The 22033-nt window shown below is 42.9% G+C and overlaps 3 protein-coding genes across 4 annotated transcripts; 2 read left to right on the top strand and 1 right to left on the bottom strand.

Annotated features, from left to right (window-relative positions):
- The first annotated feature begins 1078 nt into the window (after positions 1-1078).
- Positions 1079-7667, top strand: gins4 (GINS complex subunit 4 (Sld5 homolog)). The gene is made up of 8 exons (XM_033619123.2): positions 1079-1370; positions 1497-1583; positions 5942-6055; positions 6153-6250; positions 6351-6439; positions 6619-6709; positions 6845-6949; positions 7258-7667. The coding sequence occupies exons 1-7, from the start codon at positions 1272-1274 to the stop codon at positions 6939-6941; spliced, it is 675 nt and encodes a 224-aa protein (XP_033475014.1). The 5' UTR covers positions 1079-1271; the 3' UTR covers positions 6942-6949; positions 7258-7667.
- A 3659-nt stretch (positions 7668-11326) lies between these two features.
- ppp1r3c2b (protein phosphatase 1 regulatory subunit 3C2, duplicate b) lies at positions 11327-18564 on the top strand. Of its 2 annotated transcripts, XR_013492046.1 has the most exons (4): positions 11327-11386; positions 11526-11602; positions 11683-12617; positions 18430-18564. XR_013492046.1 is itself a non-coding variant. In XM_078170836.1 (3 exons), exons 2-3 carry the CDS (start codon positions 11583-11585, stop codon positions 12551-12553), a joined length of 891 nt encoding a protein of 296 aa, XP_078026962.1. In that variant the 5' UTR covers positions 11327-11386; positions 11526-11582; the 3' UTR covers positions 12554-12701. The 2 variants fall into 2 exon arrangements, 1 of the variants encoding a protein (XP_078026962.1); XM_078170836.1 differs by lacking the exon at positions 18430-18564 and having other exon boundaries at positions 11683-12701.
- On the bottom strand, positions 12614-21993 carry phyhip (phytanoyl-CoA 2-hydroxylase interacting protein). The gene is made up of 5 exons (XM_033620192.2): positions 20512-21993; positions 18008-18184; positions 15567-15741; positions 15325-15442; positions 12614-14415 (listed from the first exon to the last, which is right to left on the bottom strand). The coding sequence occupies exons 2-5, from the start codon at positions 18182-18184 to the stop codon at positions 13869-13871; spliced, it is 1017 nt and encodes a 338-aa protein (XP_033476083.1). The 5' UTR covers positions 20512-21993; the 3' UTR covers positions 12614-13868.
- Positions 21994-22033: the final 40 nt, after the last annotated feature.

Here is a 22033-nt window from a genome sequence, read left to right as displayed (position 1 = left end):
TCTTTCACTCTGACTTCACTGTGTTTGTTTATGTTGTTTTTAAGCAGAAACTTTTCCTCTGAGTCTGCCCACTGTGTTATTTATATCTGTTGATCTGCTTTGTAAAATAACTGCAGCTCTCCAGGTTGTGGTGTGACCTGGCGTAAACCCTGCAGGTCTGATGTAGCACAGATAAACCCAGAGGAAGCTACTGAGAGATGAAATGCAATACTTACTGTCATTACAGCGGATGCAAGATGATTTCTGGGGGAAATAACGATGAATTCTGAGGCAAGAGCAATGAGGAGGAAAGAGAAGAAGTAAATCAGACAAATGAGATTTGGCTGCAGGCCACAGTGTAGTCTGAAACAAGACAGCTGGAGCAAACCAAGGAGATGATGCATTCCTGTTAAATTCACACTAGCTGACAGAGATGCACATGGGTGAAGGAGAGACACAGTTGTGCAGAGGAGACATGGTATGTTGACTTTGGGAAGCTCTGTGGGAAATTTGCTTCCATGTTTTGACTGCAGACACATCTTTGTGTGTGTGTGTGTGTGTGTGTGTGTGTGTGTGTGTGTGTGTGTGTGTGTGTGTGTGTAAATAATCAGTTTATTATTATTTTTTCTGGCTTGTCGATAATTTGACATTTTTAATATTTCAAGTGCAGTTCTCATGCAACCCAAATTAATGTGGTTTTTATTCTGATTGAAATGACATAAAAATGCTATTAGATGTACCATTATCATCATCATACTTACAGAGTAGGATACAGTGCATATCTTTTTGAGCATTTTTAATTTATAGTATATTATGTTGGTAATATTCCTTGTTTTGACATATGAGTTAAGAGTTCCCTGAGCATTGACTTTCAGGAAGCGCTGCTCCCAGGCAGCGTTAAAATACCACCTGCTCCAGTTGAAAATCAGACGCTTACACCGACCATGATAGAAAGCCTTAATTTAATATGTATAAACTGAAGTATCTGATCGCATAGCTCGATCGTCGGTGGTGCAGACTACACACAGCATGTGAGGAACCTTGCCTTGAAGGTCAAACGTAGGGTACCAAATACAAAAAACATATCTCGCGAGAAGAGCTTCAGTGGCGCGAATAAACAAGGAGTTTCTCCGGAGAAAACAGGCTGCTGTGGAAGTTAGTCGCGTGTCTTGAGGAAATTTTTCTAAACTATTCCGTTTGAATCGCAATAACATTACATTTTAAAGTTCAGCATAAAGTTAGCGTCTCGATTAAGTTCAGTTTTAGGTCTGTTTGCTTCGTGAAAGGAAACTATGTCGGACGTTTTGTCTGATGAAGGCAGCGACGTCAACCAAGATGACACTCAAGAGGATGTTATGACCCCGGCGGAGCTGATAGCCAAACTGGAAGAAGTGAGTCTTTGTCAGAATTATCCAGTTTGTAGTCATGAAGTGCCATAGACCTCATATAGCCTCTTAGAAATTACCTCCCCCTCATTAGACCGTCACGCAGCTGTGTTTTCTGTGTGTCGCCCGCAGGCTTGGCTGAATGAGAAGTTCTCACCGGAGCTGCTGGAGAACAGATCAGAGGTGGTGGAGTGTGTGATGGAGCAGCTGACTCACATGGTAAATTAAACGGGGAATACCTCCTGCTACGTGGGTTGTGTTTCACTGTAGGTTCAGGATCACTCACGATTCTGCCTACATTTTCTAAATGTCACAAACAGCACAAACAGTGTGGTGCAGGGTTATAACCACATGTACTGATGGAACAAGTATTCAGGCGCTTTACCTCAATAAATGTAGGCAAAAAATGGCGTAACAAGTTAAAGTCCTGCATTGAAAATGTTACTCAGCTTAAGTACACACATAACTTCACAATTGGTAGCAAAATGTGCTAAAAGTATCAAAAGTTAAAGTCCTCGATGCAGAAAAATAGCTCTTGTGAGTGCTGTACCGTTGTATGTTTTATTATAAGATGATGCTGATACATTAATGTCTACGCAGCATTTCACTTTGACAGATGTTGTATTCCTTTGTGCTTTTAAAGGTCCCACGTGTAGGATTTAGGAGGATACTCTGGCAGAAATGGAATAAAAAAATCATAACTGTGTTTTCATCAGTGTATAATCACCTGATACTGAAGAGTCATATTTTCATTACCTAGAATGTGCTGTTTATATCAACACTCTCTCATGGAGTCAGCCATATTGTTTCTACAGTTGCCCACAATGGACAAACCACACTCTAGCCTCTTTTACACTGCCAGATTTTCCGCAAATGTTGGGCTGATTTGGTGGTCAGCTGCGAGTGTTGATACACACAGAGGCGGAAAGGCGAGTTGATCCGAGACGCCCAATTTTCCGCCTTGGAGGGTAGTTATATTGGCGGAACCCTTTACGTTTAAACAGACCAAGGCAGCCTTCCACAACGGGAGGGGGCTGTTGAAGACTTGTGGGAGGAGCTGATAGCAGGAATTAGCGAGCAGCTAGTAGCAAGAGGGAAACGCAAAACTGACAGACACTGTAAAGATGAGCAACTGGGGAGACAAGGAATAGCGCGCCCTCCTTGCACTTGCAAACGAAGAGGCCATTAACCATCAGATGACGGGGACGGTGAAGAACGGGCCGATTTACGAGAGAATCACCGTCTGACTACCGCCGCCTGACGAGCAGCGGCTTCCCTCCCACGTCACTGTTTACGTCACACGCTGAGCTACACGTTTTGTTACTTGCTCACGCCCCCCATTGCCCCGAAAAAGGCACATTCTTTATAAACAAAAGTAGGTAGGCAGCAATTTTCCGCCATCCCCAATTTTGTTTTTATACTGCCAATGCTGAAAAAAGACTGATTGGGCTTTCCTACAAATTTGCACAATTCCTATCTAAAAAGGGCTTCTGGCTCTAGATAGGACCATTCATGTGTTCATGTACGCCACTGTAGTTCCTCTACATGCTTGGCACATAGGAGAAGTCTCAGTTGGTTGCAGACTGTGGCACTTACTGCTAGATCCCACTGAATCCTACACACTAGACCTTTAAAGTACAGTAAAAAAGTAGGGTTGGGCTATACTGAAATTGCCCTACAGGCGATACATCTTTTAAAAAAGCAAAGATATACGATAAATCAAAAAACAAAACTGAAGACAGACCTGCACAGTGCACATAGATATAAATAGATATGGACTGGAGAAGCATATGTTGTGATACACTTACAGTATTACGCTCATTTTCAAAATTCATACGTTATTCATGTGGTCTATGACAGTCCGAAAATATTAGTAGAAATGAACAACTCTCCCAAATCCAAAAGCTAGAGTGCTTAAACTCTGGTGTTCACCTTTAAGTGGCTACAAAGTGGCCTCAGTGTGTAGGCAGTGAGTGATATTTTGCACAAGGGCATGCTGAAATCAGTAAATCAGATCAATCAACGGGAATTGTTATTTTTGTTCAATAACACATTTATCAATATTGATGTATGAAATGAGGAGAACACAGAGATAGTCCTACATGTTGTCTTACAAACAAACCAACTTGCAGCAAGTTGCAAACTCACTGAGGTGAGGTATTGCACTCAAGACCAAACGGACAGTGGAGTAGTACATTTTCAATAAGCAATCTGTTACTTTTATAATAACACTGCAACTGTTATTTCCGTTTCTTTTGTTGCCATTAATTGTATGTTTGTTAAAACAGACTAACTAGAGGACTGACAAGACTAAGACAGTTTTAGTAAGTTATTTTGTTTCTGTGGAGTTTGAATGAGGTGTGATATATGATGAGTTAACAAGGCAAGCCAACATTAGTATTAGTTAGGTAAAAGAGAGAAACCTGGATTAGTGTCAGGTTGTGTTTTTCTGTTTAATGAGGAAAACGGGTGTAAAAATAGGCCAAAACAGAGTTCTCAAAGTAATGAGTGTGACAGAATTTACGACTCCATTGATGTATGTTTGTCATCATAGCAACAAACAACAACCGCCATTTTCCTTTGTGCTAGTCAAATGAACATAGCAAACAGTTCAGTGTCCTTTCTGTTCATTCTGTTTGTATGGATGAAGCACAGAGAAAACATGACGAGAGATTAAATGTACTGCAAAATTCATAACAGGCATTGCATAATTGAACATTGTTCTGTTATTGCACACAGGTGATGGCCATTATGGTGGCCAACCAATATTGTTTTGAACAACAATCTGAGCCTAGTAAAAGGCACAATTTCCCTCTTAGTTGTGGAGTGAACATATGAAATGGAAAGACATTAAAATACTAGGTATTATAAAGTAATGTCAGGGCTTGACACTAACTTTTTTCCCAAGGAGCACATGTGCTCCTAAGTTGAAAGAGTAAGAAGCGCACAAAGAACTTTAGGGGCACAATGTAAATTGATCAAATAATGTGTTTTCCGTAATAAACGTGATGCAAATAGACATTTACAAGCAAAATTATTTAATGAATTTGTATACAAAATGTACAGAAAGGTAAAATCATCAAGTTTTGAAAAAGTAGGCCTATTGCAATTTAATTTTGTCTTTAATGTTATTATCTTATATATATATTATCTCTGCAATATGATGATCTTATATAATGTTATTACTATCCTAAAACATTCTCCAGGTCCTCTGAAACTCTGCAGGACTTAAAACCTCTTTCACACAGAGCTTTCTCGGGGTAGGGCGCAGAGGACAGGATTTGGGGGAGTGCAGGCTCGTTCAGGAGCTACAACTCCATGGTGACCACTTCCGGGTCTACTTCAGGCTCTTCTCTGCTATTGGACGCGCGGCGCCGAGGTGTTGTCACAGCGCGTTGCGGTGAAATAAAAAAAATTCAATTCGAGCGCAGGCTGGTGGCACGCAGACACTCGCGCCGCTCAGCTCGGCAGCAGAGCGGTGCGCTCTTGCGCCGCGGTAGCACATACACAATGAATGGGTTCATCGGCGGAGGTCTGCGCTTTGCGCGCTTTGTGTGAAAATGGCTTTATTTCTACCCTGCCCAGCAGCAGTACCGTGGCGAACGGTACCTAAAGGCCTCTGCACATGATCAGCTGTAAAACCGCTTTGCGCTGGCTGTCCCATTGTTTGTCAATGGAGAGGGCAGCAACGCCTGACAAAGCGGCACCGCTACCCTTGGTGTCGCGCACCGCTCTGATTTTCCGCCCGAGCGCTGCGCTCAGAGTTGAAATTATTTGAACTACGGGGAGAACGGAGGTTTCCCCGGAGATCCACCTGGTCCATCTCCTCCACACTTTGACTTATTTCCACCCTGCCAACAGTGGGACTTAGATTCATTGTGCCGACAGTGGCTTGGAAAACCGTCCATAACCGTGTCACACGGGGAAGAGGGAAGAGGGAAGGCTGCTGGAGTTCCTCCAACATTTGCGGTTAGATTATCATATTTTTTTATTGACAAAAATATAGGCTGCTTCGGCTGATTTTTTTTAATGCGCACATGCGCCCCTAAATATTTTTTACAGTTCGCACACAACTATTTTTAGTCGCAAATGCGAGTGAAATGCTCGCACTGTCGAGCCCTGAATGTACCTCAACAATGTTACTCAGGTACACCACTGCAGTAAGTGTACTTAGTAACATCCCACCTCTGTTAAACTCTCAGTTGTTTAGTCTATAAATGTTAGAAAATAGTAACTAAATGTGAAATGTAGCAAGTTTATATATAATGTAAAATCTGTATGGAAATGTTTCTGTACTAGTTGGTTTGCTTTACCATTCTCAGTACAGTAACGGACAAAACTTTGAAGCGGTTGTATATCAGTGTGACTTGGATTACATTACTGCTGTTGAATCTTAATATCAGATCCATGCACTTCCATACACATTCATTCGAATACTCAAATTTTCCAATGACTGTATCATGAATGGATTCATATTATCCTCATATTTTGAATGTCTTCCTTTCTGGTCATTGTAAGTCTCCCTGAATAAGGGAATAGCTAATTTCTCACAGTGTCCTGACCTTTTCCTCTTACAGGAAGCCAACTTACAGCGGGTGAAAAAAGGTGACGCGAAGGCCAGCATCCATCGCATGGAAATAGACAGGATTCGCTTTGTGCTCAGCAGCTACCTGCGCTCTCGCCTGCAGAAGGTCAGTCAGGTCAACAATGCAATGTGCAAACTAAAGCTCTCATCGCCCTCTGTGCCTGCTGACAAAATTGCCTGATCTTTATGCCACGTATTTCTAGATTGAAAAGTTTTTCCCGCATGTGTTGGAGAGAGAAAAGTCTCGAGGTGTGGGTGATCCGTCACTGCTTTCACCGGAGGAGTTTGCCTTTGCCAAAGAGTGAGTATTGTGTTGGTTTGAGCAAGAATAGTTGAGTATGGTCAGAAGTGTTTGTTTATACTGCTGCTTCTGTGACACTAAAAACAAATCTGGTATACAGGTATTACGCCAATACTGAAACCTACCTGAAGGCTGTAGCATTGAAGCGCATGCCCCCCAACCTGCAGACAGTGGACATGCTCAAAGCAGGTAACATCTCCTTTGTATTGTCTATATTTCCAGCTCACACACTCTATTTATACTTATCCAGTCTTGGATGTCTCATGCCTGAAATACTGGTATTAGCATGCGCTGGCAGGTGGTGGCATTTGCTTTGACATTTTCACTGCCCATCACATTAAGTCACTCATATTCTAATGTAATCCCAGTGCCTGAGCCCTGCTTGGACTCCTTTGTGTTCCTACGAGTGAAGGAGAGACAGGAAAACATCATGGTCGAGCCTGAAACAGATGATCAGAGGTTCGTTTCAGTTGTTGACCCTGTTTTTAAAACCCACTAGATGGCAGTGTCGCCTTTCCACATTCAGTACTGTAATGATTTCCTGCTTAGATACTGAAACATCTGATATTATCTCCACTCTGTTTCTTCTATCAGAGAGTACGTTGTAGATCTCGAGGAGGGCTCTCAGCATCTAATGCGGTATCGAACCATAGCACCACTTGTTTCAAGTGGAGCCGTGCAGTTAATTTGAACACGGAGGTGAGTAACAATGAGTTTGACTGTGTGGTCTCTCTCTCATTAACTCAACACTGCCCTCACACCCTCTTGTACTGACATCTGCTAATTCATTTCTGCAGATCTTACATAAGCAACTGCTTTGCAGTGACATCTGGATTTATTTTTAGATCTTTTTTTAGCAGTGTTCATTGTCTCTTGGCAACAGATAATGGAAGAAGTATCTCCTTGAAGAACAAAAACATGTTTACAATATGCAGATTTGTTATTTCACTGAACTGCATTCAACAAACATAATTAATATAATTAACACGGTGATTTTTTTGTTACAGGTCTGTTTGTTGGTGTGGATGATTTTGGCTCCAGGAGGTCAGAAAATGAGCAATGGCCTATTTTTGCAACACAGCAGTAATGAGGAAGGGGCACGTTAACCAGAAGAGGTTACATCTGGAAATGCTCCCATCTCACTGTTGTCAGGATTAAAGACTCATATGTGGAACATAAACACAGACATTTGTGGCAGCATGTCCTCGAGACATTTAACACAGTGGGAAAAAAACAACAAATATAAGATGATTAGTGGAATTGTCAGAAGTCCTTGTTGACGTATAAACCCTGTTCGCAGTGCTGTGGTGTTATTTTTGAATCATTTTAGTCATGTCACAACATAAGTTTGGTTACATAACTCTAATGTATTCTGGTGTGTTGGTGTTATGTGAGTGGTAAAGACAAGTCTATCTAATCTGCTAATTCATTCTGTTACTTTATTCAATGACTCACATTATTGGACTTTATCCTCTGCTGCTGAGTAACAAGATGCACCGAAGGTGAAATTTCATCAGTTCACTTGGCATCACTGCGCATACCAACTCAAGGTACACGTGTTCATGTGCGTGTATGTTTGAAAAAAACGATGCTTGTTTTGATGACCATTTTTAAATAACCTCCACAGTCAAAGCAATATGTATTACTGTTATTACAAATAGTAGAAATCTTAATGATCAGATAACTTCTGTGCATCTCTTCATCTTGGCTTCTTCTTCCAGAGTTGTTTGATTTTTAACTCCCATCTGCTCCTCAAGTTTAAAGTTTTTTTTGGACCGTGTGTGTTTTTAGCTTTTCCCTAAAAGGATTTGTGTGGAACATTGTCTTCTCTGAGACATAATTGTTGTAATAGCATCATTGTTATGTAAGACTCTCACAGGGAGCAATCAGTGCTTATTGTTTGCCCTCACACAAATTGCCCAGTATTTGGAACTAACCAGGGACTGAGGGAGAGCAGCCTCTGCAAACCTGAACCACGTATCAACACGCTGTCGTCTTTTGAACCGCACTGCTGATCTAGCTAATAAGGACTCCTATAACACAGTGTTTTTCGGCGATAAGGAAAAATGAGAGGGTGTTGATGATCTAATATGAAGAAAAACAAGTTGGGTTAGACACATGGTAACCGTAGCATTTAGACTTAGAGCTCTGCAAGGGTCAGAAACTCCAGCCCTGGCCAGACCGCATGCTGAGACCAACCCAAATATCACTTGACGCTCTCTGATACTTTTAAGTGCTATATTGTTGGCAGCTGGACATTGCACCTCTCACCCAGGAGGCTTCAGTTCCAGCTCCAGGACTGAAGAAACCTCCTGGAGGAGAAGTGAAACGTCTTCAAGAAACTCAAGCCAGTCCAATTGGCAACGATAAAGCACTTAAAATTACTATGACGTGGATGACTGAGAACCTTCACCAACATCTCTAATACACATGAAAACACATTACAAACATGCTACTAGGAGGTACATTTATTATACAGTACAGGCCAAAAGTTTGGACACACCTTCTCATTCAATGCGTTTTCTTTATTTTCATGACTATTTACATTGTAGATTCTCACTGAAGGCATCAAAACTATGAATGAACACATGTGGAGTTATGTACTTAACAAAAAAAGGTGAAATAACTGAAAACATGTTTTATATTCTAGTTTCTTCAAAATAGCCACCCTTTGCTCTGATTACTGCTTTGCACACTCTTGGCATTCTCTCCATGAGCTTCAAGAGGTAGTCACCTGAAATGGTTTTCCAACAGTCTTGAAGGAGTTCCCAGAGGTGTTTAGCACTTGTTGGCCCCTTTGCCTTCACTCTGCGGTCCAGCTCACCCCAAACCATCTCGATTGGGTTCAGGTCCGGTGACTGTGGAGGCCAGGTCATCTGCCGCAGCACTCCATCACTCTCCTTCTTGGTCAAATAGCCCTTACACAGCCTGGAGGTGTGTTTGGGGTCATTGTCCTGTTGAAAAATAAATGATCGTCCAACTAAACGCAAACCGGATGGGATGGCATGTCGCTGCAGGATGCTGTGGTAGCCATGCTGGTTCAGTGTGCCTTCAATTTTGAATAAATCCCCAACAGTGTCACCAGCAAAACACCCCCACACCATCACACCTCCTCCTCCTCCATGCTTCACAGTGGGAACCAGGCATGTGGAATCCATCCGTTCACCTTTTCTGCGTCTCACAAAGACACGGCGGTTGGAACCAAAGATCTCAAATTTGGACTCATCAGACCAAAGCACAGATTTCCACTGGTCTAATGTCCATTCCTTGTGTTTCTTGGCCCAAACAAATCTCTTCTGCTTGTTGCCTCTCCTTAGCAGTGGTTTCCTAGCAGCTATTTGACCATGAAGGCCTGATTCGCGCAGTCTCCTCTTAACAGTTGTTCTAGAGATGGGTCTGCTGCTAGAACTCTGTGTGGCATTCATCTGGTCTCTGATCTGAGCTGCTGTTAACTTGCCATTTCTGAGGCTGGTGACTCGGATGAACTTATCCTCAGAAGCAGAGGTGACTCTTGGTCTTCCTTTCCTGGGTCGGTCCTCGTGTGCCAGTTTCGTTGTAGCGCTTGATGGTTTTTGCGACTCCACTTGGGGACACATTTAAAGTTTTTGCAATTTTCCGGACTGACTGACCTTCATTTCTTAAAGTAATGATGGCCACTCGTTTTTCTTTAGTTAGCTGATTGGTTCTTGCCATAATATGAATTTTAACAGTTGTCCAATAGGGCTGTCGGCTGTGTATTAACCTGACTTCTGCACAACACAACTGATGGTCCCAACCCCATTGGTAAAGCAAGAAATTCCACTAATTAACCCTGATAAGGCACACCTGTGAAGTGGAAACCATTTCAGGTGACTACCTCTTGAAGCTCATGGAGAGAATGCCAAGAGTGTGCAAAGCCGTAATCAGAGCAAAGGGTGGCTATTTTGAAGAAACTAGAATATAAAACATGTTTTCAGTTATGTACTTAACAAAAAAAGGTGAAATAACTCCACATGTGTTCATTCATAGTTTTGATGCCTTCAGTGAAAATCTACAATGTAAATAGTCATGAAAATAAAGAAAACGCATTGAATGAGAAGGTGTGTCCAAACTTTTGGCCTGTACTGTAGGTGTTAAACAAGGGGCACAGTGAAAGGAGAGAGGTCAAATCAGCCCAAGGCCAGTCTATTAAAAAAAATCTACATATACACGTGCAAGCTGGCCTGAATTGACTCAAGACTTATTGGGTTCCAACAGGCATGCGGAGCTCTTAAGTTAGAGTGCATGAATGCTATAATCCTCAATCTGATGTTGGAAAATGAAAGCAGGAAAATGCTTGAAAATGTCATTTGAAAAAATAAAAACTTTTGTAAATGACTGAATGTTTACAAAATTATTTGTTTTTATTTATTCTTAAACACAGCATCCAACAGTGTTTTGCCTCAGTAAGCTTTTTGGACTTAAATATTGACATTCCAATTCATCACTCATCAAGAAGTCCTCAAATTTTGTGTCCAAATACACCTGCGGGACCATGACGTGTGGTACATGAGGATTCATGTAACTCGATACATACACACATACTTGGATTGATATTTGAATAGGTGAGGGGCACGCTGAGAATCGTTTTGAAATCTGGCCCTCCTCTGCGTCACACATACTGACATGCTGTGGGGCGGCGATCCCTCCAGGACAGAAGCCAGCTAAAAGGTGACTTGAATCCAAGCCTCAGTGGCCACAGACAGGTCTGAGAATAGAGCCGGACATGACTGGAATAGTTTCCACAATGCAGAGATGCATTACATACAGTAGTGCTGTATGTACTGAACTGCCAAGTCAGTACTGGACAAGATGTAAGAGGACAATACAGAGACATAACAATAAAATGTTTTTTTTCCTCACAGTCAGATAGAGAATTAGAGAAGAAGTAGCACCTGAGTTAAATGTTGCTGTAAATGATCTTGAAATCTGCACTATAGGCAAGTCTTTAAGCACAAAACCACAATAATAAGCTGATTGGTCAGGAGAGTGGAGAGGGTGGGGCATACAATGTGACATAGTAACCGAGGTAGTATAAATAGGGTCCTGTGCAGGATTCCCCCGCGGGTAAAGGAATGACTGACACTACAGGCAACAACGTGCTGCTCTTGGCAGTTTGTAAGTAAGATTTTTTTTTTAATAATATTTGCAGAAGTGCACACAGGGAAAAAAAAGATGTGTGAAGTGTAACCCATGATTTTGCAATCTTTAACAAAGGGCCATCTGTTGTAACACTGAAATTTTTTCTGTTCTCCAGAGTTCCAACCAGACCACTGAGGATAATATTCCCATCATTCAACACCAGACTATCAGTATGGAGGTGTCCAGTACAACGTAAGATAACTAAGTGTGTTGTGATTCTGGTGTGTGAAGCTTAATTGTAGTTGTTATTATCACCGTTTGTCTCTTGCCAGTGTCCTGCCCATGGTCGGCCTCGGGTCCATGGCCCACTCAGCTGGACTTGCGGAGATTGCTGTCAGACTGTGCTTGAACCAAAGTAAACAGCTCTGTCCTCATGTTTGGGTTCCCATCCTGAAGCCCCTGCGCCCTTGCATCCGCCCCTCAATTTCAGATCAGCTATCCTCTGATGTCTTGAGCCGAGCCTATCTGACCAACCCCTTCCCATCTTCCTTGTACGACTGGGACGATGATGATGATGATGTTTTGCTCCCTATCAAGAACAAACGTGTGATTTTCGCTGACTCGTGCGGATTGTCCCTAACAGCCGTGCGGGTGTTTTCTGACGAAGAGGAGCAGCCTGACCTTGACCTCCTGCCATCGCTGCAGGGATTGGGAAGCATGACAGAGGATGGCTACAGCTGCACCGTCAGCACCTGCTGCCCAGGAACGAGCCTCAAACTGGGCTTCCCGCAGCCTTCTGCAGATTTCCAGGCCTTTCGTGCCAAGCTGGCAGAGAGCATGGTTACCCTGGAGAACTGCAGCCTTACAGAACAGATCGTCCAAGGTACTGTCCGAGTCAGGAACATCAGTTTCCAGAAGGATGTGCGTATACGTATCACCTTTGACTCGTGGCAGAGTTACAGAGACGTGCCCTGTACGTACGTGCAGAAACGCTTCGGAGGGCCTCAGACAGATATCTTTGAATTTGAAGTAGCCATTCCTAAAGTCCTAGATGCCAAAAGGAAGATAGAATTCTGTTTAAGTTATTTACCAGGAGGGCACAGCGAGCCGTTTTGGGACAATAACAGCGGACAGAATTACAGCATTGCTGTGTGTGTGAGCTCACACCTCTGTCGCGGGAAGAATCCAAGTGAAAGGGCATGACTTACTCAAGCTGGAAATGATCCAGATTTACAGACATAAAACAGCAGTCAAGGGTAAAGATGAGGTGGATATTTTTTTTATTACATTTGAATTCATTTTCATCGTTTTTTAGACTTAGTAAGTGCTTTGTATAAAAAAGTCTTTAAAACAGGTCGTTCCATTGACTTTTCTTTTCCAGTTTTCTTTCACATTCAGTTTTAAATGGGTGAGCCTTTTATTTTCACTGCACGCTCTTTTGTCATGTCCTACATATTGGCCACTTACCAGTGCATGTGTTACTGTTGTGCACCAGGGATGGGATCCCTTTCACTTTGGGCATTTCTGGGATTGCCATATAGGTCAGAGATTACTGGGCAGGGACAAACAGAAACCCCATAGCAAGAGAGAAGCTAATCTTAGCTCAGCCCTGTTTATAGAGCCGGGGCTTGCTGTCAGAGACTGATTGCAGGGAACTTTGGGATCCTATCTTCCCTATTACCTTCCTCCTAAAGCCCCAGCACAGAATGGCTCTGCTTTCATTGTCACATTGCAGCATATTTTTCAGCAGTAAAAGTCTGCTGTGCAACATTTACACAATTTCCAAATCATAACTCTACAATGAGTTTTTTCTAAGAGGCATTGGAGCATTTGGCAGGGATCCTGAAAACTAGAGTTTAAGCTAAATTAATAATTAATATGAAACATTTGGCAGTAGTAAGTCTTTTTTAGGACAAAGAATGTGGCAGTGACTTAAAAGAGAGAACATTGCAAGTAGAATTAGGAAAATATTTGTTATGACCTCCAGTGTTTTAAAAAGGGCATTCTTCTAGCGTTTTTACTTTAAGGTTGTTTCAAACACAAGTTTCTTGAAGATAAATCACATCAGACTAGTAGTACAGCATAACAAAAATTAAATCAAACACATCTTAAGGGAAAAAATGTAAATTAGAAAGAAGAAAAAGATTTTCATAAAATGCCACAAAAGTACAGGAGAGCACAGGCGACTGTCAATAAATAAGGAGCACAGATATTTTCCAGCCTTCTAAAGCCTATCATGTCTTCAATTATGTTTTGTTCAGCAGTCATGGATGGACTGTGTTTCCAGCTGTGATCATGATGAAGCTCTGCGAAACACATTGTAAAGTCTTCTATATAATACTCACTATTCTAGTCCAGGCAGGAGGGAAGAGGGGCAGCAGCATGCACGCACCCCGAGAGGTGGGCTGTTTCCACTGTTTTCTGACCTACACGTGATGGTCTCAACTGTTTTGCCTTGTGCAACGCTGTGGCTTTCAGTATTGCAGGCTCACACAACCAGGTTTGTCCTACACCTCCCTCAGCGTCCCACACTGATGTTGCACACTTTGCAGCTGGGGTCTTTTTTGGCATTTGCAGTAGTCAGACTCATAAGCTGGTGGTGCCCGCTGATCTGCTCCACACTGCCCTGATCCAAAGGAACCGGATCCGTGAAAAGCACCTCAAGGATGACGTCGCTGGCATGGCAGTACAGAGGCTCCTCCTCCGGTCTCTGGGGGGCATTGTATGTCAGGAAGGGGTTGGAGGCCAAGTCCAGCATAGGGAGGCGGGTGCGACAGAAGTTATCTCCCTCTGAGCCAACAGGGGCCAGCACCAGCACTACATAGTGGTAGGCTGTGTACATACAGTAGAAGTCTGCAAAGTACAGAGAAATGTTGGGGTTGAGCAGGTGTCCAGCTGGGATCTGGAAACGCAGGGGGCCGTATGGGGAGTCTTTGGGAGGGAGGCCTGTATCAAACTCTGTGTTGCAGCTGAAGAAGACTCCCTGCAGTTTGCCGTTGATAGGAGAACCATGACTGCCACTGATGTCTTTTAGAGCTGGACGCATCAGGCCTCCACATTCCCTCCTGATCCGAGATATGAAGACATAAAGAGGTATTATTCTTAACATCTTGGAAAATACACTTTCTTGATGTAGGTTTAATGAGAAAATTTATATCACTCTCATACGTCTGTACACTAAATCCGAAGCTACAGCTAGCAGTTAGCTTAGCACAAAGCCTGGAAACAGGTAGCCTTGCTCTGACCAAATAAAATCCACCTACCAGCACCTCTTAACTTTGTTTAATTAGAGCAAAACCAACATGTAAGGACATTTTAGCGTGGGTAATGTGCTAGACTATGTCTTGGTCATGGATGTATTAAAAGAACTGGATATAACTGAAAGTTGCTCAGTGGCGCATGAAGCCAAAAATGTTAAACTGCAGCATATGAAATTTCCAGGATGATCAGCAAATTAGCTCTCTGCTAACTTCAATGGGGATAAAAATCAGTTAATTGTGCATCTCTTCTAGACTTTACGAATGTTATCGGACTGAATGGATCAAATCCCAATAGAGCAAGTCATTTCGGGGGGGTTGTGACACTGACTCACAGATGTGTCTTTCACAATTTAAGTCTATGGGAAAAAGTCCTTCTGGGCCCAGTGGCATCACATTAGGGCCTTGGAAGTTTGGCCACTACAGAAATTGTCTTCAAAGCACAGCGCCCTTCCTGGGGGCCTGATCTTGGCCAGGTGCAGTGACTTCCTGGAGTCTTGTTGTCACCGTGAGGTGCATGGCAACCAGTGTGCTACAGAGATGCTGATAGTCGTACTTCATTATCATTGGACAAGGTCAGGACGGCTGTTTCCCCGTTTTCAGTCTTTGTACATAGCCAAGCTAATTAACGGCCCGCTGTAGCTTCCTTTTTACTGTACGAACATGATGTGTGTAATTGCTGGGTATATAACTAAGAGATGTAAATGCAGCACGTACCTGACATAGTCGAAGTAGTCTGGGTGTTGGTTACGATAAAACACAGAGAATTTCAGCAGCCTCCCTGCAGAGCCCTTGGCCTTGTCAAGAAGCTGCTGAAGGTGCTCCATAGCATAGTCTGCAAAGTCGATGCAAAAGAGGCCTTGTGTAAAATGCTAATAACTACCTTGGGCTGTGACAGATTTTTTTCTATATTTTAAACTCAGTATAATACATTATTAGTGTTACTGTAGCTGTCATACCCCCGGTGCAGAACTCCACCACCTGGCTCCATTCCGACACCAGGTAGTCGCCGTCTGGCTGTCGGACAGCAGTTTGGACAGCAACACAGTACTCTGTCCGCGGGCTGAGGAACCAGTGTCCCCTCACTGCCATGGGCAGAGGCACAGCTTTGGCCACCAGCTTGGTTGGCACATCCTGGGGGACAAAGCAGGAAGGAGATGACATCGGGGACAGGATGCACAGCTAGAACAGAGTGCTGTGTGTTTAATTTACATTTCAAAACAAACGTAAATGTTAAGTCAACCATTCCCCTCCATAAACTTTGCCTTATTAGCATGACATTCCACTTCAAGACCATGCTGCTGTAACTAGGATACACCTAATCAAATCAGCTGCTTTGTTTTGGCCAAAGCCTCTAATGAAGCACAGCTAATTACTAAAGGCTCAGAGGCCCATATATCCATGGCAACATCTCTGATGCAAGTTTGTTTGTGTGCCTCTTTGTGTATCACAGGGAGAGAACATATCCTGCATTCAGGAGCAACTGACTCAATCCTACCCCTGCCTTGACTTCACAAAAGCACTTTTTGAGCTGTTGAACTGCCAGCTGCAATAACAGGTCATAATTACAGTCAGTATTTTACATCTGAAATGACGGCAGATCATAGATGTTACACTTCAGTTACTGGAGCTAAATTTAGACACCAAATTGATCAGTGAAATGCCAATAACGTTATTAATTTGGAGGCAATCAACCAGTGTGAAAAAGGTAAAATCTTTCCCCCAGCAATATTTAAACAAGACTAATGGTGCGTTCCAGTATCCATACTATTTAGTAGCTTGTGCTAGAAAGAGATTTAGTACATGTATGTCCCAATACATAGTAGGCCGGTGTCAAATGCCGTATGCCAAAAATACCAGCATGTCCCATATTGCATCTGGCCACATTTTGCAGTATGCAATCCAGCAGACTTTACAGGCTATTCTGACCCACAATCCTCTGCACAGCGGAAGATTTGTCACATTTACTGAGCTCCGACAGATGACAGTTGGCAGCCCACTGACAGCTGACAGAAAATAAATCTTAAAAATAACCCATAACAACAAAGGACTTAACTATAAAAATAACACTGATGTAGAAATGCAAATGTAATTTTACTGCTGTGAATAAAGTATTGCCTGTTAGAATCCAATGGGTGCGGGCAAAAGTTAACAGTAAAATTGCAAAGTAACAACGACAGATTGTGAGGTTGATTTCTGTCTGGTTTGTTGTATCTCCAAGGTAACATTTCATGATAACTTCAAGATCTGCTGTGTTCTGAATCGCATACTTTTACTTTTTACTTTGAATTTCGTGCTAGCGACTGCAACGGATATATGAGCAAGAGGGTCAAAGTGCAAGCTGTAATGCCATGACCAAGTAGCCTATTATGTCCCAGTTGAATACATTTTCCATGCGAAAATACAACTACAGCACATACTATACTGAAAGTAAAGCGATGCAATTTGGAATGCAGGGTAAGAGTTGAAAGCCATATTTACTAAATGCTGATGCTAATATGCTCACTATAAAATTGCTAACAGGGCTGGTGTTAAGCAGATATAATGCTGACCATGTTCTCCACGTTAGCAGTGTTAGCATGCCAACATTTGCTAATAAGCAACAAACACAAAGTACAGTAGAGGCTAATGGAATTGTCATTAGCTCTGCAGGTATGCTTATTGCAAACACTGAAACTGACCTCATGATGGCGCTAAATATAAAGACAGCAGATCACCAAAGACAAAAAGGTTAATCCTCTGGGGAACATGAATGTCAATACAAAATTCTGTGGCAGTTTGTAAAATAGTATTTTTGTCAGGACTAAAATGGGAGTGACTAATAAACCAAAAAAATATTAAGTAAGATGTGACATGGAAATGTGTATTGTACATGCTAGAGATCTAAAAAGCATCTCCTTTCATTTTTTTTAAAAATGAATAGTCCCTGACATGTATTTAAAAAAAAGATAAGCTATTACACTGCTGCCTTATTTCTGTGGTGTATGAATTGTGCCTAATTTGTTAACATGAGTTCAACAGTTCTGTGCTGCAGATGAATTTGTCAGTTTAGTCCACTTTAAGAGGAAGCAATGTACAAGTGAGTCATTGGCCTGAAGCTGTTGACTGCACTCATTTTCCTTTTTCGCCTGTATTGGAAGTGACTGAAAGGGCGCAACCGCTGTTCAGTGTTCAGACTAATGCAGAATGAGGCAGTTGGACCCATCTGTTAACCCAACTAGACCTCAATAAAATGCTTGTTTCCCTGTGTCATTCAGACTGTAGGGCGTACAGGAGGATGACTTCTTCACCACTGCTATGGTGAATATTGATAGATGTGAATCTAGAATACAGTATGAACATGAAAAGAGTGGATAGGTATGTCCAGGGGAAGGATAGAGGAGGGTACATGAGGTCAGACCCTGTGTTTGAAGCGGTTGGGGTCCCTGCTCTCTTTGCGGCTTAGGTCAATGAAGAAGTGTGTGGCTCTGGCGCTGTCCTCAGGGGTCATGTCCCACATAATGCGGAAGGAGTCGCAGGTCACCTCACAAATCTGGATGTTGCAGGGGGTGGAGAGAGGGGCATCCATTTCTGTCATCTGCCATTAAACGGAGAGATCAGAGAGGATGGTTAGACCAGAGTGTAATCGCTGTAATACCAGCGCTGCAGAACATCTGCTAAGAGAGATTAAATTGTGTCGCTCAGAGATGGACACTGTACAACAGTTCAGAAACACCACATCTAAATTCGCCTCAGACAGAATCCAATTAACCTTTCATTTAGGGATCTTTGTCTGGGTTATTTATTCATTGTCCTGCTCTTTTCTCCTTTCCTCGCCCTCAGCTGACATTTCCCATCATTACACAACTCAATATGCTCCTGGCTGACTGACTGGCCTCTGCTTTCCCCCGTGCATTTCATAATCCACCTACAGCAGTCTCCCAGCAACCACACGTCTGCAGCCTCACTTGGTCTTCTCCTGTGATTCTCAAGGAGGGGGTCACAAACACAAAAAAAAAAATACGCTGCTGCACCCGTCAGCAACAATTTAAACTGAAGGTAAGTTTTTCAACACTTAATGCCTCCTGGCTGAAACGCACGCCTTTTCAAAACAGCTGAGCTAAGTGAACTCCTTGCAGCTCGAGGGAAATCTTCCAGCAGCTTTTATACTTGTTTGGGCAGAGATAGTGGAGGTTTAAGTAGGTATCAGCAGCAGGTGATGTATGATCATATTTCCTTTAGTTGCCCATCAGTGATTCGATCCAGGCTGCTGCACATAGCCTTGAGTGCCGGGCCAAGGGGGAAGCTGTTGGTCAGCCTTTGTCTGTGTTTGATTAGCTGTCACCATCCCTCTCATAAACTGATGGCAAGTCTCTGCAGCATGTGCACAAGGCTCATCTTCTTTTGCCCTAATACACATCTATTCCTCCACAGTTTGCTTGTAATTTCCATCCACCTTAAATGTGTTATTATCCTCTCCCCTGGCATTGCTTACTGATCTAAAGCTCCTTATTTCTCTCCAGCATCTCAACACCAGCAAATCACATTGCTTGTTTCCTTTATTAAAATCACTCTCACACTGAGCATATGCTAAACCACAGATGTGCCTAAAAATAACCCTATAGTACAATCGTTACACGCTCATTTTGCTGTCCGTGTGATCCTACAGATGCCTGCCGTAGTGTCATTGTCTGACTGTGAGGTCTGTTAAGGTGTTCTCCAGTCAGTATGATGGACAAGCTGCAGAACCTCATTAAAGCCTGTGAACTGTGAAATTTGTGCGGTAGCTCGTTCACAGGATGAGGCCAGGGGGAGAGAGCTGTTGCATCACGCATGTGTGTTTCCACACATCAGTTTTCCAGCTGCCTTTCTCTTTTCTAACCACGGTGTCTTTTTCCGAGATAGAAACTGGGGCAAGAGGAGATTCTCACAGGGAAGTCATCAAAGACCCCTATATATGTGTCTGCGTGTGTTCCGCTTCTGGAATCGAATGCATGTGAGCACAGTTCACACGCAGGTTTCCATACCATTCACACAGTCCCCGTAGCCCTGATTTATAAATCAGCTTATAAAAAAGAAATGAGAGCCAATTATCTCTGCAGCAGAACTAGCTCTCATAACCCGCTGCTTGAAATCAGGCAACTGGGTCTAACTTGTAATTACATCAGGGACTCGCAGTATAAATCATAATTAGAAGTGTGTACATTTTGGCTGCTCAGTTACAGTTCTTACACTAGCTGATATCTGGCTGTTATCTCTGCGAGGGAGCATCATGAAAGGAGCTGCTGCTTTCATGCATATGGAGCAGGGCACTGAAAGGAAGTCGGGTGCTTCAAAGTCATTTATTTTCTTCCAAGGAGAATACTTTACACATTTAGATGGTTGCACAAGAGGGGGGAAAAGAAGGCAGAATTTTCTCAGCACATGTTTGAAACTAAAGGAGTTGGAATGGCGGCTGCACAGAATGAAACGCGATGCAATATTGTGTGAAGTTCAATAAACAGGCTGTTAAACAGAGATGTGTGACTAATACAGTTTGAGGCGCTGCACCCCCACCCCACCCCCCCCCACCCCCCCACTTGCACAGTTAAACCAGGCATTAACATTTAGGAGAATGGGCATCACATGAAGCAGTGAGTGCTGTTGCATGAAATATCACCACAGTGTTGTGTGAAATGGCATCGGTGGGATGTAATAAATGTCTGAAGTTGTGAAGAAATGTCATCACACATGCACATCAACATGCAATTAACACCATAACTACTGTATTATCTGACTTTATGTCTAATACTAGAGAAATGCAGAGATGAAATGCAACATTGCTTGATATTTCCAACTTAATACACTGAGAGAACAATATAACAGATCTATTTTCTGAGTGCTACAAGCATCTATAAGTGGGCTGATGATAGAAGAATTCCTTACTTGTATGAAGCTCAAATTTGAGATGGAAGAAGATTACAGCCGCGCGGATATCTACTATCTTCTTTATCTGCCTTTCTACTTGCCTCCTATGCTGCAGTCGATGATAGATCCCCCAGGAAAACTGATTAGGAGGTGAAACGAACACACAGGCTCCTCTCTCAGTCTGTTTCTCGCTCACTCTCTGTGTCACACAAACACTCTAACCTCCCCCCTCCACCTCCCTCACTCCCCCTCCTCCCAGTCTCATTTTCGCTCTGGGCTCTTGAGCATGATGTTTACTTGACTCCTGTACGCAGCCACACAGGATGAATTAAATCCAAAATGAAGCAAGAAATGAGAATTTTCCAACTGGAGTGTGACCACGGTGAGACACTCTAGTCAACCTCGTCAGCATTGTGCCCTTCGCCAGCCAGTCATACACAACACATCAGGCGCCAGTAAGCCTGCCTTGAGGCGCAAAATCCACACACTCACACTCTGATATAGACTGAACACTTGCATAAATGTCACCTCGCAGATATGGAGTCAGTATGGGCATGAGGGCTGTGAGGGGAAAATATGAGGCTTTTTCTTTTTTACATGCTCCACTGGCCACTGCGTATTGAAAAGAGATTATGCTGAGTGATGTCCCAGTAAATTACATAGAGCTCCATCAAGACCTCAAAAAATATACATGTGCCAACTGTTATGCCATATGGACTAACTCCACAGGCCATCTCCCCCCAGCCCAACCGGAGGCGAGGGATGCCACTGTGTAAGTCCAGAGTAAGCAGATTTCCCTTCATTTTCAGATGGATGTTTTTGTACTGGTTCAACCTCATGGGGACAACTTAATTTAGGATTTCAGTAGAGATTAAAGAGACCCTTCCCAGATTAATGGATAATCTGCTGCTGAAACAATGGATATGGGCATAGAATAAAGACAGATAACAAAAGGGATAAACTGATGGTGAGAGTGCAAGTCCTTTCACAAACACACAGTATTTGTGTTTTTAAAAAATGACAAAGATACATTGCCATAATTCCACAGACTGTGTGCGGTATTGAAAAGCTTGATTTATTTCCAGCCAGCCGCAGAAAAGTGATACCCTCAGAGTGTAATTAAACTGCAATCATCCATCATTAGTCATGCCATGACAGTCTGCCTCTGTCCAAATGACCCTCTCGGCTCCAGAGGTGGGAATAGCCAGTTTGTTAAGGGCGGGCTGGCTGTGAGTCTGTTGAGGAGAGAATTCTGGCCATTTACATAAACCATTTGTGATGCCTTAAAAAGGACGATATCTCTTGTATTTCAATGGTGTGTAAACATTAGCATATTTTAAAATTTTCTTAAAAAACAAAAATAGTGGATTTATTCATCACAACTCACCCTTTGCATAACAGGACACCGACCCCAGGGTCCATGCATTATCAGCTGGACCAGACACCACCAGGTTGGAGTGGATGTCTGGCCTGGAGCACCAAAGTAGTCAGAAGGAGCCCGGAGCTGAGATTTATTTCTTCTTGCTCTCTCTGCAGGAGG

This window comes from Epinephelus lanceolatus, chromosome 9 (genome assembly GCF_041903045.1).
Source record: "Epinephelus lanceolatus isolate andai-2023 chromosome 9, ASM4190304v1, whole genome shotgun sequence".
Taxonomy (NCBI): Eukaryota; Metazoa; Chordata; class Actinopteri; order Perciformes; family Serranidae; genus Epinephelus; species Epinephelus lanceolatus.
Note: the sequence above shows the minus strand (reverse complement) of the source record. Positions and strands in the feature narration are given on the sequence as shown.

Excerpts from the sequence above, each read along its gene's own strand:
- gins4 (XM_033619123.2), top strand. The coding sequence starts at position 1,272 with ATGTCGGACGTTTTGTCTGATGAAGGCAGCGACGTCAACCAAGATGAC. Across the intron at positions 6,251-6,350 it reads GAGTTTGCCTTTGCCAAAGA|GTATTACGCCAATACTGAAA; the intron begins GTGAGTATTGTG and ends TCTGGTATACAG. Across the intron at positions 6,440-6,618 it reads AGTGGACATGCTCAAAGCAG|TGCCTGAGCCCTGCTTGGAC; the intron begins GTAACATCTCCT and ends ATGTAATCCCAG.
- phyhip (XM_033620192.2), bottom strand. The coding sequence starts at position 18,184 with ATGACAGAAATGGATGCCCCTCTCTCCACCCCCTGCAACATCCAGATT. Across the intron at positions 15,742-18,007 it reads CCAACCGCTTCAAACACAGG|GATGTGCCAACCAAGCTGGT; the intron begins GTCTGACCTCAT and ends TTTGTCCCCCAG. Across the intron at positions 14,416-15,324 it reads GACTACTTCGACTATGTCAG|GAGGGAATGTGGAGGCCTGA; the intron begins GTACGTGCTGCA and ends ATCTCGGATCAG.
- ppp1r3c2b (XM_078170836.1), top strand. The coding sequence starts at position 11,583 with ATGGAGGTGTCCAGTACAAC. Across the intron at positions 11,603-11,682 it reads ATGGAGGTGTCCAGTACAAC|TGTCCTGCCCATGGTCGGCC; the intron begins GTAAGATAACTA and ends GTCTCTTGCCAG.